The 15,560-nt window shown below is 45.3% G+C and overlaps 1 protein-coding gene across 1 annotated transcript in view; it reads left to right on the plus strand.

The window, feature by feature from the left end:
• Positions 1–14,266, plus strand: part of LOC117368683 — a 37,390-nt gene extending 23,124 nt beyond the window's left edge. Inside the window, exons 6-10 of the mRNA XM_033962408.1 lie at positions 6,073–6,168; positions 7,957–7,984; positions 9,655–9,716; positions 9,874–9,905; positions 13,338–14,266. Coding sequence (XP_033818299.1) covers positions 6,073–6,168; positions 7,957–7,984; positions 9,655–9,716; positions 9,874–9,905; positions 13,338–13,496 — 377 coding nt within the window. The 3' untranslated portion in view covers positions 13,497–14,266. The remainder of the gene's footprint in view (positions 1–6,072; positions 6,169–7,956; positions 7,985–9,654; positions 9,717–9,873; positions 9,906–13,337) is intronic.
• Positions 14,267–15,560: the final 1,294 nt, after the last annotated feature.

Genomic DNA, 15,560 nt, shown 5'->3' on the forward strand with positions numbered 1-15,560 from the left:
AAAAGGCACACTTTTCCTTCTAACCCTTCAGCTCTGATGTAAAGGAGGGAGGAGTGGCTTAGTGGTTACAATTACAGACTCAGCATCCAAAGGATATGCCACTGAATGATGCACTGTCACTGAATAGCTAAAAGAAAGTTTGGTGGGAAGGGAGGAAAGAAAGTGTACTTACTTACCTGTAACGTAGGTTCTCCGTGGACAGCAGGATAGTCAGCCACATTTTTGCGGATAAGCTCTCAAATAGCTCAGAGAGATTATTTTTTTTTTTTCTGAGCACTTGCAGTGCCCGTGCTCTACTGGGCATGCCGGAGCCCTACCCATTTCCCCCTGCTTCCCCCTAATCCCCAGGATGTTCCTAGCTGTGGCCAGGTCGGCCGTATGCGGAGGCGGGTGGGTTGTGTGGCTGACTATCCTGCTGTCTACGGAGAACCTACGTTACAGGTAAGTAACTACACTTTCTCCTAGGACAAGCAGGATGAGTCAGCCACATATGAGTGACTCCGTAGTCGAAGGATGTACCGACTGGACCTGCGCCTTAGCACTCTGTGCATCCCTCGCCTGGCTGTAGTGTGGAGGCCGAGCCGGGCAGGGTAATCAGGTGAAGCAGGTGAAGTTGTGGAAACAAGGTTTTTGATAAAGCGCTGTGTTAACTGAGCAATAATACTCACAGAACAGTGAAACTGGTCAATAACAATTAATGAACAGTGAGAAACCAACTGATCAACAGTGACAATTCGTACTTGCATGTGACAGTTCATACTTGCAAATAGTATATATTGCAGGTAGTGCTGGAAGACCTACTTAATCGATATCTATAACACCCTACTTGATCAGTGTTTGTCAATATTTATAACACCCTACTTGGTTGCTGTCCCTCCCGGGAGGGAAGGGCTGCATGCAAGACTGTTTGGCCGAATGCATTTGGAGTGTGGAATGCTATGTCGAGGCAGTGACGGTGTACATTGAGGACCAAGTGGCAGCATCGCAGATGTCCCCTATTGTTGTGTGGTGCAGATGAGCTGGAGTGGTGGCTAAGGCTCTGAGCTGGTGGGCATGGACTCCCACCGGCGGTTCACACTGTGCTCTTCTATAGGTGAAGGAGATGCATTGGGATATCCAGCGCGAGAGCCTGCATTTGGTGGCTGGCAGTCCTGGTCTGTTTTGGTTGTAGGAGACGAACAATTGTGAGGCTTGTCTGGTCTGTTGCGTAGTCAGGGCCCGCACACAGTCCAGGAGGTGTCGCTGAGGTGGCTGTGTGCCTCCCTGTGGAGGGATGTAGAGTGCAGGGAGGATGATAGACTGGTTGATGTGGAACGCTGAGGCCACCTTCGGCAAGAATCAGGGGTGGGTTTTGAGTACCACCCTGTTCTCATGGAGGAGTGTGTCAGGGGGTGATGGACCAGGGCCTGGATCTCGCTGATACATCTGGCCGCCGCGATGGACGTCAGGGTTTTTCCGGCAAGGAGTCCGGGATCTGCCTCCCCCAAAGGTTTGAAGGGGTCGAGGATGAGCTGATGCGGCACCAAGTTGAGGTCCTATCCGGCGGAGGTGGTCTGACCGGTGGGTGCAGATTGGACAGTCCCTTCATGAAATTTTGTGATTACTGGATGCCCCGACACTGGTTTGTTGTCTAGGCCAGCGTGGTATGCCGCGATTGCACTTAGGTGGACTTTGATCTAAGTGGGTTTTAGGTCCCCCTGAGATAAGCTCAGTATGTACTGCAGGATGTCTGGTATGGGGCAATTGTAGGGGTCTCGCTGCATGTCTGTGCACCGGTAGTGGAACCTTCTCCATTTCAACCCATAGCATTTTCTGGTTGAAGGTCTTCTGGCTGCCATAAGAATGTGCTCCACGTCTTGTGGTAGGTTCATCCTCTCAATATCCATGCGGTCAGGGCTAAGGAACATAGGTCGTGGTGGAGGGTAAGGCTCCCGTGTTGTGTTATGAGAACTGCGCTGATTGGGAGGCGGAGAGGTGGGTGAACCGCTATCCATTGCCGGAACGGGAACCATGGTTGCTGGGGCACGAACAGGGCAATCATGATCACAGTTACTCTGTCCTGAAGGATCTTCTGCAGGACTTAGGGTATGAGAGGTGTTGGCGGGTAGGCGTATAAGAGTCCATGATTCCAACTCACAGACAGACCGTCGGGGCTGAGACGGCGATGGGTCGATCTCTTTGAGCAGAAGGTCATGTATTTTGAGTTCAGTTCGGTTGCAAACAGGTCGATGCTCGGTGTGCCCCAGGTGCTGAAGATCTTCTTTGTCACCGCTGGGTTGAGACACCACTCATAGGGATCCAGCTGGCGGCTGAGGCTTTCTGCCAGGTCGTTCTGCTCCCCCGGGAGGTAAGTTGCCTGGATGGGGCATTGAATGGAGTTGGCGAACTCCCATATGCGGCAAGCTTCCTTGCATAGCGAGGTTGACCCTGTCCCTCCCTGTTTGCTGATATAGTGCGAGGCCATCTCAACTGACAACCTTTCTATCAACTTCATGTTTGGAGAAAGATGGAACATGAGTGCTTAGTTTAAGGAAAGGTGTATTTTCAGTCTACTAGTAATAATTTACTCAATTTAATTTTTCTTATTATTACTTGCCCATCATCCACCTTGGATCCTATTTGTGGACTTGAGTAGAGATTAAGCTTATATTTGATGTTTGATTGAAGTATTATGTTTAATTATTAATTCTTTTGCTGAATTTCCTTTCTGTACAAGTTATGCTTGATTATATTGAAAAAATTCAATAAATATATATAAACAAAATTACAGGAGGGTGTCGAGAGGGGAGGGGTAAGAGAGAAGGATAGAAGGATTGGATTGAAGTGGGGGAAAGGAGAGATCGAGGGAGGAGAGGTGGTAGAGTTTGGTTATTTGAAGGGGAGGGGTTCAAGAAATTTATCATAGAAGTAAGATTTGAGAGATTTCCTGAAGTATGAGTAAGATGGGGCAGATGAGATGAGGGTGGTCAGGCAATCTGTCCATCTGCCAACTTGGAATGAGAGAGTTCTATTAAGGAATCTTTTGTAGGTGCATCTCTTTGGGGATGGGTAGGTAAACAGATAGGCATTGCGTGTGCGAGTGGTGCCTGGGAACGCAAAGTGGTGAGAGAGATATATCGGGGACAAGCCAGTTAGGGTTTTGAAGCAGAGGCAGGCGAATTTGAAGATGATGGCTGATGCAGGGAATCAGGGCAGAGCTAGGGCATCCTGAAGGCTCCTTACCCCTGCCAATTTTACATACCCCATTGCTGCCTTTCTATGGAGTTTCTCAGCCCCCTCTTCCTCAACTGGAGTGCTCATGAACACAGGTGGGCACAGTTCCAGGAGGGCTGGCTTACGTGCGTGCGGGTACAAGCAGGCACAAGGTAAATCCTCAACTGGAGTGCTCATGAGAACAGGTGGGCACAGATCCAGGAGGGCTGGCTTAAGGGTATGCGGATACAAGCAGGCACATGGTAAGCATTCCGATGAGGATGGCTGCTGGAGGAAGATTCTCAGGCCTCACTTCGCTTCAAGAAGTCTCTTAGTGCCCTCTTCCTTAGCTTGCATGCCCGTGGAGACAGGCGAGCACAGTGCAAGCAAACACTGTTCCTCGTGCGCTGGGCCCAAGCACAGATCGTGAGGATCTAGTGTACTCATCCTTTTCCTGCAGCCCGGACATTTCTTAGATGTTTCTGGCATCTTCAAGATGGTAAGTAGAAAAAGTCTTGATTGTAGACAAAATGGTGATGGAGAGCTGTGGAAAAATCTGACCGATGGGAACGGGCGAAAACTAAAGACTGGGGATTAGGGGGAAGCAAGGGGAAATGGGTAGGGCTCGGGCATGCCCAGTGGGGCCCGGGCACTGCACGTGCTCAGAAAAAAAAAAAATATCTCTGAGCTATTGGAGAGCTTATCCGCAAATTGGGATCTGTTGGGACAACACCCCATATGTGGCTGACTCATCCTGCTTGTCCTAGGAGAAAGGGAATGTGTCAAGAAAGCTGATAAGGAGGACAAGCTTCTTGTTTCCTCTTCAAGGACCTCACCAGTTGATAGAGGCTGTGAGTAGGGTCAGAGTGTTTCCTCCATTTTCCCTCTAGTTGATGAAGGCTGAGAGTGCAAAGACGGTGTTTGGAGGATGGGAGAAGGGCGAGGGTGTCTCTTATAGACCTATCGCCAGCATCCCGTTAGTCACCAAAATAACAGAAGGGGCGGTAAATGCAGAACTCACCGCGTATCTGGACAAATTCGACATCTTACACGGCAACCAATCGGGCTTTCGCTCTGGCCATAGCACCAAAACCATCATAGCCTCTCTACTTGACCACCTGCACTCACTCTTCAGCCAGGGTTCCAGTGCCCTGATCTTGCAACTTGACCTAAGCAGTGCTTTCGACCTAGTCGACCACACTATTCTCCTAGACTGCCTTGCACACATCGGCATCTCCGGCCAGGTTCTCAGCTGGTTCCACGGGTTCCTTAGAAATAGATCTTACAGGGTGATCAAGAACGACTCTTTCTCCCACAGCTGGGCCAATTCCTGTGGGGTTCCCCAGGGCTCACCCCTATCCTCCACCCTGTTCAACGTCTATCTCGTCTCCCTGGGAAACCTCCTGCACAGCTTCAAGCTCAAATTCTTCATTTACGCAGATGACATCACAATAATCATCCCACTAACCAGTTTCACTCTAGAGCTGTTCAACTCGCTATCAAACGTACTCAGGCAGATAGAACTCTGGATGCTATCCTATAGATTAAAACTAAATTCTGACAAAACCAAATTCTTCCTGGCCACCCCCAACGACAAAATCAAAGATACCTCAATTCAAGTGAATGGATCGGACTTCCCCCTAGAACAAACCTTAAAAATACTGGGAGTCACCTTAGACAAACACCTATCCCTTGAGAAACACACTGATCTTACCGTTAGGAAAAGCTTCTCGGTGCTCTGGAAACTCCGCACCATAAAAAAATACTTCGATGACAACTCATTCCGCCTATTAGTACAATCCTCCATTCTCAGCATCCTGGATTATTGCAACATCATTTATCTAGGCTCCACGAAGAAAACCACCAGGAGACTAAAACTGATTCAAAACACCACCATCCGCCTTATATTTGGCTTAAACAAATGGGAACACATCACCCCTTTCTACCATAAACTGCACTGGCTGCCATTTGAATCCAGAGTCCTATTCAAGTTCGCATGCCTCTGCTACAAAACTGTATTTGGTCTATCTCCAAGCTACCTCAACCCTCACTTCAAGCTAAATCACAACAATAAGAACTCTCGCAGAATTCATCTGTTTGCCTTCCCCCCCCCTAAAATTATGTCACCTCAAAAGGTTCCTCGACAAAACCTTCTCCTTCCAGGCAGCCAAACTAAACTCATGGCTTGCCCAAATTGTACTTGACGCCCCCTCCTACCTTGACTTCAGAAAAAAACTCAAAACTCACTTATTCCACGAACAGAACCCCTAACACACCCTCTCACCTCTTCAACTCCCCTCAATCCACGTGAACCTCCACCTTCCCCTCTTATTGTACCCACCAAACCAATTTAACTTCAACGACCGGTTTTTCCTGTAAATAAATTTTTACCTTTCTATTGTACACTCTTGTATATTCCTGTCAACTCCAATGACCTGTACACTCCAAAATATGCTAATTCCAATGTTTTTCATTGTCTGTAATCTTAATTAATTGCTGTGAACCGCCTAGAATTCTCTGGGTATGGCGGTATACAAAATAAAGTTGTTATTATTATTATTATTACAATAGGTATCTCTTGTTGATGTTGGCTGAGAGTGAGGTTAAAGTGTTTTAACTGGTCTCTCTTGTTGATGGAGCCTATGAGCAGGGTCAGGGTGTCTCTCACATTGATCTCTCCCATTGATGGAGGTTCGGTTCTCTTGTTGACGGAGGCTGTGGGCTTTCCAAGAAGCATGTGGGGGTATCTCGGTAGAGGAGGCAGTAAGGGGAGCCTGGGTTAAGCACAGAGAATTCCACCTGGCAAGAAAGCAAAGCGAAGGCCAGGGATCGCTTGAGTTCTGTGGTCCTGTATCAGGCCTGTTGTCTCTTGTTTTCCAGATGATTCCCAGCTCATCCTCTATATCTCCATCCCCTGTGCCATCATCCTGTTCATCCTTCTTCTGTCGGTTCTCCTGTATTATCTCTCCTCCAGAAGTAAGTACATTTTAAACCCATATAAGCTAGGATTGCTTACAGCTTAGGCCCCTTCTTATCTTTCAGGAAGGCTCCGAAGACAGTCTTGTTCGCCAGACATTTTGGAAATTCATTATTCTGCTTTTTCCAAATTAGATTTCTTTTGTTCTGTTCTTTTGTATTACTCTATTCTTAATGTTAACCGAGTCAAGCTCCAAATTGTTTGACGACCCGGTGTATAAAACTAAGGGCTCCTTTTACCAAGGTGCGCTAGCGTTTTTAGTGTACGCACCTGATTAGCACACGCTATAGCACGCGCTACCCGAAAAACTACCGCCTGCTCAAGAGGAGGCGGTAGCACCCTTGTAAAAGGAGCCCTAAGTTTTAGTTTAGTATGTGTGTTTTTCTTTAGTAAAATCCGGACATCCTAGACCCACCCAGTTCCATCCATCCCTACCCCGTTACGCACCAGCCCTGCCCCCCCCCCCAACTGCCTGCTCTCCTACCCAACGCTATTTAGAGGAAGCTTTTCAAAACATAGACAAAGTGGCAGGTTTTGAATAGCCATCCAGACCCCCAGATATGTCCTCGAAAAGGAGGACATGTCCGGGAAAATCCGGACGTCTGGTATCCCTAAATGGGACCATGTTTATTTATTTAATTTTCTATCCCGTTTTCCCCAAGGAGCTCAAAATGGGTTACAGGATAAACACACATAATGTACAGTTAACAGGTTACGATTTGCCATAAATTCAGGACAAATTTACGATACCAGTTTTTATCCTAACATGGCAATATATGTGCCAATATACATAATATACGGTTTACAGGCTAAATTCGCCGTAGTTACAGTGCAAGATTTTTTTTCATAAAAGTTTTTATCCTAATGCAGTGCGCCGCAAAGTTTTTAAAGATGCGTCACCCTAAACGCAGGCCCGTGGCTGGAGGGCATCTGGAAGTGCACAGATGTCGACGTGATGATGTCATGGGCACGTGTGATGTCATCACGTAGAGCGCATGCACGGATGTGCTCCAGCTGCGGCCCTGAGACTCCTATTGCCGCTGGTGCTGGGGTTCTAGAGAGGGAGAGGTGCGGATAGCAGGAGAGGCACGTCCTTTAAGTAGCCAGCCGGCACCTCTCCTCCTCAGGCATCTCGCGGCACACCTTGGAATCTGCCGTGACTAGCACAGTTTGTAATACATTGTCCTAACATGAAACAAACTGAGGATTTAGTACCAATGTACATTTCTATGTAATCTTTTGGTCATGGGCAGGGGAGATAGGTGAAGAACTATGTTTTTATCCCTTTCCTAAAGTTGAGGAGTCCTTCAAGGAATCTCGTATGTGGAGGAGGCAGGAGAGGGGAGATTGGATAGGGACATTTCTCACAGGGCTTCTTTCAAAAAGGAATCTGGAACGAGGAGGCAGACTCAGAAGTAATCTAAATAAATATATTTTTTATGAAGGGTGAGTAAACTGTGGAATGGCAGCCTGGTGGGGGTAGTGGAGACAAAGACTGCATCTAAATTCAAGAAAGAATGGGATGAGTAGAAAAAAAACCTCTAAGGGAGAGGAAGGCTTCGTAGAGATTAGTAGTTGGTGTGGATGGACAGACTGTTTGGTCTTTATCTGTGTCCTCTATGTCTCTATGACAAATATTTGAATGGGAGGAAGGAAAAGGTGTAACAGTGGGACAAGGTGCTGGATCAATCTGTTTGTGCTATAATCTCTTCGGATATATTTCTGTGATCGCGAGAGAGCCATCAGTGTTTATTGTGAGGGTGATCTCTCTTTCTTCCTTTCTGCAGAGAAAGTGACTAACAAGAACCCTTCCAGGTAAAGCAGTGTCAGAGCTCTCTGCAACTTCATAATGTAATGTAATGTAATTTATTTCTTATATACCGCTAAATTCCGTTAGGATTCTAAGCAGTTTACAGAAAATAGACAATAGGGTGCATTAAAATTATAAGTAAGATAGGTACTTAGAAATTCCCTTACTGTCCCGAAGGCTCACAATCTAACTAAAGTACCTGGGAAAATGACAATTAGTAGAGTAATGAAGAAATAAAAATAGAGATAGATGAGAAAAATAAGAAAATAAACATTCTAATAAGACTACAATGATCTAAAGGACTTTGAAAGGTTGAAAAGAGGGGAGATAGGAAATAGAAGCAGAAGGGAGAACCGTTGAAACTATAGAATTCTGGGGAAACTTAAATGAAATTTAAATAATAAAATAAAAACAAAAACAAGTGGCAAAATAATGAATGAGATTTAAAATATATCATAAACTAAAAAGAAAATAAAAAACAAAAACAGGCCACCAGCAACGCAAACCCAGTTCATAATCTGAGTGAAGGCCTGAATTCCTCATCCCCAGCACTCTAAATATGGTTAAGTGACTTGCCCAGGGTCACAAGGAGCAGTGCAGGATTTGAACCCACAACCGCAGGGAGCCGAGGCTATAGCTCTAACCACTGCACCGCACACTCCCACTCTTGCCTCCATGACCCAGCTCCACAGTGGGAGCGTTAACCTGGCAGAGCAAGCCCTTTCTGCATTTCACGCATCATTACCAAGGCTCTGATTCCAGTTTGATCAGCAGCGTGTTTCTTTTGAACATCGTTTTCCCACCTGTATCTTCTCTGTGAGCTTGATTCTATAATTGTGGGGATTTAAAAGCTAAGCAAAATCTGCAGTGTCCTAAGGAAAACAAGACTGCGTTGTATTACAAAACATTCAATTTCGTCTTTTCCTGAAATGACTTCATCTCCTTCCCCCTTTCTCAGAAGACGTTGTTCCTTTTAAAGTTTCCGCTCCATAAATAGCACCATGCCTCAGAGCTAAGCTGGCAACATCTGCCCCCCACCCCACCAAATTCAGCAAGAAAAAAGGAAGCAGTAAGGGATGGTGGAGGGGGAGGGAGGATGTCTTTCAGCTCGGCCACCAGGCAACCTGCGCAGTGGTTCCTTCGCAAAGATCTTTCTATACTTTCATGGTCTGTATCTCTGGCTTTTACAGACTTCCCAAGTGATCCGTTTCCTAGAAAGAGACTATGGCCAGTCCTGGATTTTGAACAGTCCTGCCCTGGTGCATTCTGGGACCTGCAGTCTTGCTTTCACTTGATAAAAGCATAATGTATGGGATTATACAGTCGAGAGCCATTAGTCTCCCTTGAGGAACTGGGTTGCAGCTCATGTCACTTAACTCCCTCCCCCCCAGCATGCTGATCTGAGCGTGTTTAAACCTGCAGTTCTAATTTCCCTTAAGAAAATCCCAAATAATACCAGCCCCAACAGCTCACAAGAGGATGGGAGTGCAAATGTTAGGCCACTGGTGTGGGACGACTTCTCCGTGACCAAAGGGCTAGATGGGGGCAGGTTTCTAATACTTATTTAAGGGTAATATCTTTACCCCCACCCCCACGAGTTAAATCTCTCCCGCCCTCCCCCATACTCTGTGCAGTCTGTGCTGGAATTTGAAATCACCTCTGGCTTTTCTTTCAGGATGACACCTTGGGAGGAAAAAGGGGCAACCGTGACCCCAGCTGCTGCAGCTAAAACCCTGAGTAAGTAACAATAAGACACTGGGAGCACCCCATGTCCGGGCTAAGATTCATCCCAGATTGTGACATTTCTGAACTGGGCGGGCGGGTGCCTTTGACTGGTCTGTGACGCGGGTGATACCAGTATCCAGGAATCTTACTCCAGCCTTTATCTTTCCAGATGTGCCTTTGGAGGACCCAGAGAATGTGTCTGTAAGTAACATTGCCTCTGGCTTGCTAAAGATATGCCCAAGCATAAACCCACAGCAGTACCTGTCACTCCAGAGAAAGAAATGGCACGCCCTGTCATTAGCCACTGTACACAGTCTAATAATAAACAGTTATACCATTCATATTACACAGTGCAATTACATAGCTGTATCATTCATATTACACAGAATATAGAAATATACTAGTCATATTAAGTGGGGTGATAACACAGCTATATTATAGTACTGTACATATCACACAGTGTGATAACAGATACCAATACTAATCATATTACACACTGTGATAATATTCAGCTATGCCAATCATATTACATGGTATCATAACATAGACGCCAGGTCTTTCTTCATGTTATTCACACCATCCGGTGTGTCTACTCTATTGCAGATTTTGGTATCATCCGCAAAGAGGCAAATCTTACCTGACAACCCTTCAGCAATATCATTTATAAAAATGTTTAAAAGAACAGAACACCAGAGGCACACCACTGGTAACATCCCTTTCCTCAGAGCGATCTCCATTGATCACTCTGTTGCCTTCCACTCAACCAGTTCCAGACCCAGCCTGCCACTTTGGGACCCATTCCGAGGGCACTCAGTTTATTTATTAGGCATCTGTGTGGAACACTGTCAAAAGCTTTGCTAAAATCTAAATACACCACATCTAGCGCACATCCTCTATCCAATTCTCTGGTTACCCAGTCAAAGAAATTTATCAGATTTGTCTGACAAGACCTACCTCTAGTGAATCCATGTAATCCACAGGATTCCAGAAATGTCACCATTCTCTGTTTTAAAAAGTGTTTCCATTAATTTACTTACCATAGAGTCAGACTCACCGGCCTGTAGTTCCTTTCTTCTACTTTTGTGGAGAGGGACCACATCCACCACCACTCCTGACTCTAGAGAAGCATTGAAAAGGTCAGCCAGTGGAGCCACCAGAACTTCCCTAAGTGCACTCCATCTGGCCCTATTACTTTATCCACCTTTAGTTTAGTGAACTCCACACAAACACAATCCTCTGAAAACTAGATCAGGATCCGCCATGCCTCCAATCCTATTTGCTTTTGTTTTCTGAAGTCCCACTCTCGGCACTTCAGCTGTGAACACAGAACAAATATTTGTTAAGCAATTCAGCCTTTTCTTTATCAGCTTCTACATATTTTTCCCCTTCGCCTTTGAAACTCAAAATGCCACTTTTGAACTTCTTCCTATCACTAATATATCTAAATAATGTCTTGTTCCCCCCCCCCTGTTTTATCATGTTAGCTATATTTTCCTCCATTTGTATCTTTGCTTTCCTGACTTCTCAACCAACCTCTCTTAACTTTTCCAGATATTTTTGTGTCTTCCTTTTTCTGCAATCTTTTATAGTTTATGCAAGCTAACCTTTTATTCCTTACCTTCTCAGCTACTACTTTTGAGAACCAAATCGGCCTTCTTTTCCTCACAAAAGGGTTTGTTGCTCTTACAAGTAATCCTTTCAGTTTTGCCCACTGCATTTCCCCTTCTTCCAGACATTCCAGTCCAGACAACAATTCCTTGACATAATCCCCCATCACAACAAAGTTAGTTTTTTCAAAATCTAAAACCTTTACTTTTGAATGAGCCCTCTTTACACCTGTCTTAATATTAAACCACTAGCCAAATACAGTAGACCTAAATATAAATTATGTAATAACTCATCTACTGTACCACCAATGCTATAAAAAGCAACGTGATGTTCACAATTCCTTCTATTCCATGAATAATAAATATGTATATATATGATTTTCAAAGATTTTCAAACATTATTATTTAAAGAGCATGTGCTATCAAAAATCTAGTATGGAGGAAAAAGGCTCAGATCCTCCCTTTGCCTCCCAGAGAATGGGCAAGAGATTATAGGGTATATCTGACCTCATCGGCATTAAAACCCTCCTTTACTGTTAAAAATAGCTCTATCCAATGCAAACGATTACAACAGGATCAAATCAAATATATTTATCTCAAACGGACAATCAACACACCAACAGTGGCCAGCGTTCCACAATTCTTGCTGCCTCAGGGCACCGCACAAAGCTATCTTTAACAGTAACAGAGGTTTTTTTGCCAATGAGGTCAGGTATTGTTTATTGACAACTTCTATACCACTACTAATGGCTAGAGGAGTAAATTCAGAGCAGCTTATATGAGCTTCTATAAAAGTGTTACAATATATGAGCTTCTGTAATGGTGTTACAATATAGAGTTTGCATTTCCTGGGATGGTTTCAATTCAGACATTATTAAACCATAATCAATACATTATTAAAACTTAATCAATACTTGTGCTTTTGTAAAGGTGTTACAATACAGAGTTAGCGTTTTCTGAGTTGGTTCTCAATACAGCCCTCTTAAACCATAATCAATCCTCTTTCTTATTTCCGCCTATAATATATAATCAATCTACTTGCTTCTACATACCTATATAAAATATATTATACATTTATTCATATTATACCTTCTTATACATACATATATACATATACAGTAAACATCCATATACCCTATACCCAGATATACCCTATAACCTCTTGTCCGTTCTCTGGGAGGCAAAGGGAGGGATCTGAGGCTTTTTCCTCCTTAGGTTTTTAACAGCATGTGCTCTTTAAATAATAATGTTTGAAAATCTTTGAAAATCGTATATATACACATTTATTATTCATGGAATAGAAGGAATTGTGAACATCACGTTGCTCTTTATAGCATTGGTGGTACAGTAGATGAGGTTTTGCATAATTAATATTAAGCCACACCATGGGGGATCACTGGATGCTAAATTGTGAGCCTTTGGGACAGATAAGGTAGTTTTTCTGAAGTACCTAATTTCATTTTAGTTTGATACATTGTAAACCGCTTAGGTCAGTAAAATGCAGGAGCGGTATATCAAATCTTAAATAAACATAAACTGTAACATCAGAAACACTTTCCCCGTTTGGAAGCACTAAATCCAGTATGACCCCCCCCCCATCCCACCTGGGTTCCATGACCAACTGCTGAAACAGTTCTCCTTGTAGAGAATCCAGGATCTCCCTACTTCTAGGAGACCCCACAGAAATAAACTTGTCATATTATGTAGTGTGAGAGCATACAATTATACCAATCATATTATACACTGTGATAAAACTGAGCAATGCCAGTCATATCACATAGTATGATAACAATTTCATCAGTCATATTATACTGCCAGATAACACAGTTATACGTTTCACATTATATTCTGTAATAACACAGTTATTCTACCAGTCATATTATGATCCACCCAGACCCACCTTTCAAAGAGGATTAACCCTTTAACTCCAGGCACAGAAAACTAGGTGCTTTGTTTGCCGCAATACTAACCCTTTGCTCAGGCACTAGCTGATCAAATCATAGCAAGGCAATATTTTAACTTCTAGGTTCTGGTGTGTGAGAGAGAAGAGGCGGTGGAGGAGGATAGAAGTCATGAGGATGTGACGTATGCTGTGTTAAATCCTGAGATGCTGAGGAAGAAGAGTCCAGCGCCCATCACCCCGATGTCCGAGTCCAGTATATACGCAGGGGTGAAAGTCAAGTGAGAGTGCAGGCCTGAATGAAGGATGACCAGGAGACTCTGCCTCTGTTAGTCAATCTGTCTCTGGAAGGGGTAGTAGGAATGGACTGTGGACTGCTGGCTTTGCAAGCCATCAATATCTGCTGCATCCAGAGCAGAAAGGAGCTTTACATTTTTCTTAATAATTTCTGCTTCTCTGATGCTGGATATGTCTTGAATCCATGTAAAATATATTATTTGCTAAATATTAGCTGTATTTTGTATAATATTCACATGTAGGACTGCCCAGGGGCTCTAACATGCAACAGGTCACAAACCTCTGAATATTGCACTGGGCCCTAGAACCCCAATAAATCCATGACCCTCATTAAACACGAAATAAGGGACCACAAATTAGAACTAGAAATGTGCACCTGTGGAATAGCCACCGGTAGGGTAGGGGGCTGACCTGGGGAGCCTGGACCCTCCCACTTTGGGCTCAGGCCACTCCCTCAAAAATGGAAGCAGTGTTGCTATGGCTGGTGAGGAGCCCTGAGCCCTGCCAGTGGAAGAGGTCATCCTCCAGTGGCCAGAAATTCCCCAACTCTCGCTCGTCTCTTTCCATGGGCCTCTTCCTTGCCCATGCTCAGCTTCTGCACGTGTGAAAATAGAGCGTATGTGGAAGGGGCCCTGAAATGGCTTGAGGATCTCTGCCAGCTCAAGAACTTAAAGGTTGAATTGGATGTCATGGAGGGAGGGGGAGGCATGGAGTGCAAAACCGCCGGCCGTGTTCCCGCTAAGCTGCGCTGGGGTGCGCTGACGCACAAAATATTACCTCGCAGCGCACAAGTTTCTCGTCACAGCGCACACAGTGTAGAGCACAGTTCTTCAACCGCCGGTCCGCAAACAAAATCTTGCCGGTCCGCGAAGGATTCGGTCCCCGCCGCAACGAAAGGCCGGCGTCAGCTGACTTACAACTTCCTGTTGCAGTCGCTGTGCCGGGACTCCTGCCTTCCACCGCGTTTGCCTCCTGCCTTGTCTCCGCACCTCCAGACCAGCAGCGGCAGCTGTGTATGCTTTTAACTTCGGCACAGAGCTGCCCCTAATCAATAGTTTAGCGCGGTTTCATAAGGCAGCCTCGGGGCCTTTGCTAGGCCGGCCCACATCGCATCATCGAAGCGGGCCGGCTATCAAAGGCCCCGAGGCTGCCTCATGAAACCGCGCTAAACTATTGATTAGGGGCAGCTCTGTGCCGAAGTTAAAAGCATACAGAGCTGCCGCTGCTGGTCTGAACTCTTGGGCCGCTGAAGGAGGGCAAAAAGCAGCTGTCCTGGAGGTTTCCCTTCCTCTCGCCTTTACAGGTTCCTTTTTTCCACCTTTTTTTTTTCCTTCAAACGGCAACGGGCCCCAGCATCGACATCAATCAAGTAAGTTCCACTGTCAATCAAGCGGTTCTGCTCGGCCAAAGCTTCCCCTGTGACATGAGCCACCCTCAGGGGAAAGAAAGTGACCCACAAAGGTGAGGGGAAGGGGGGCAGATGATGGAAGTTGGGGGGGGGGGAGAGAGAGAGAGAGAGAGAAGGGGCAGATGATGGAATGGAGGAGATGAGAGAGAGAGAGAAGGGGACAGATGATGGAAGTGAGAAGAAGGGAGAGAGAGCAGAAGGCAGATGGATGTCAGTTGAGAAGGGAGAGCAGATGCTGAATGGAAGTGGGGAAAGAACACATACTGGATGGAAGGAGGAGATAAATAAAGGGGGAAGAAAATAGTAAGATAATGGAGGGGTGAGGGAAAGGGGTGACAAGCTGTGTGTAGACACAGTGAAAAGAGGGAAACGGGACTAAATAGTAAGAAAGAATTTAATTTAGATGGAGGCAGAAAATAGAGAAGGAAGACCAGAGAAGAAAAGGGAAGAGAGAGCAGAGAATGATCAGATCTGAGTGGAGGAAATGAGAAGAGAGATATGCTAAAAACCACAGGGGGGAGGGAAGGATAGAGATGCCAGACCATGAGGGGAACAGAAGGAAGATGATGGATGCTAGACCAAATTGGGGGGTGGGGGGGGGGGCAGGAGGAGAGATGGCAGGGAAAGACAGACAGTGAATGGAA

The sequence above is a fragment of the Geotrypetes seraphini genome, chromosome 10 (genome assembly GCF_902459505.1).
Source record: "Geotrypetes seraphini chromosome 10, aGeoSer1.1, whole genome shotgun sequence".
Classification (NCBI taxonomy): domain Eukaryota; kingdom Metazoa; phylum Chordata; class Amphibia; order Gymnophiona; family Dermophiidae; genus Geotrypetes; species Geotrypetes seraphini.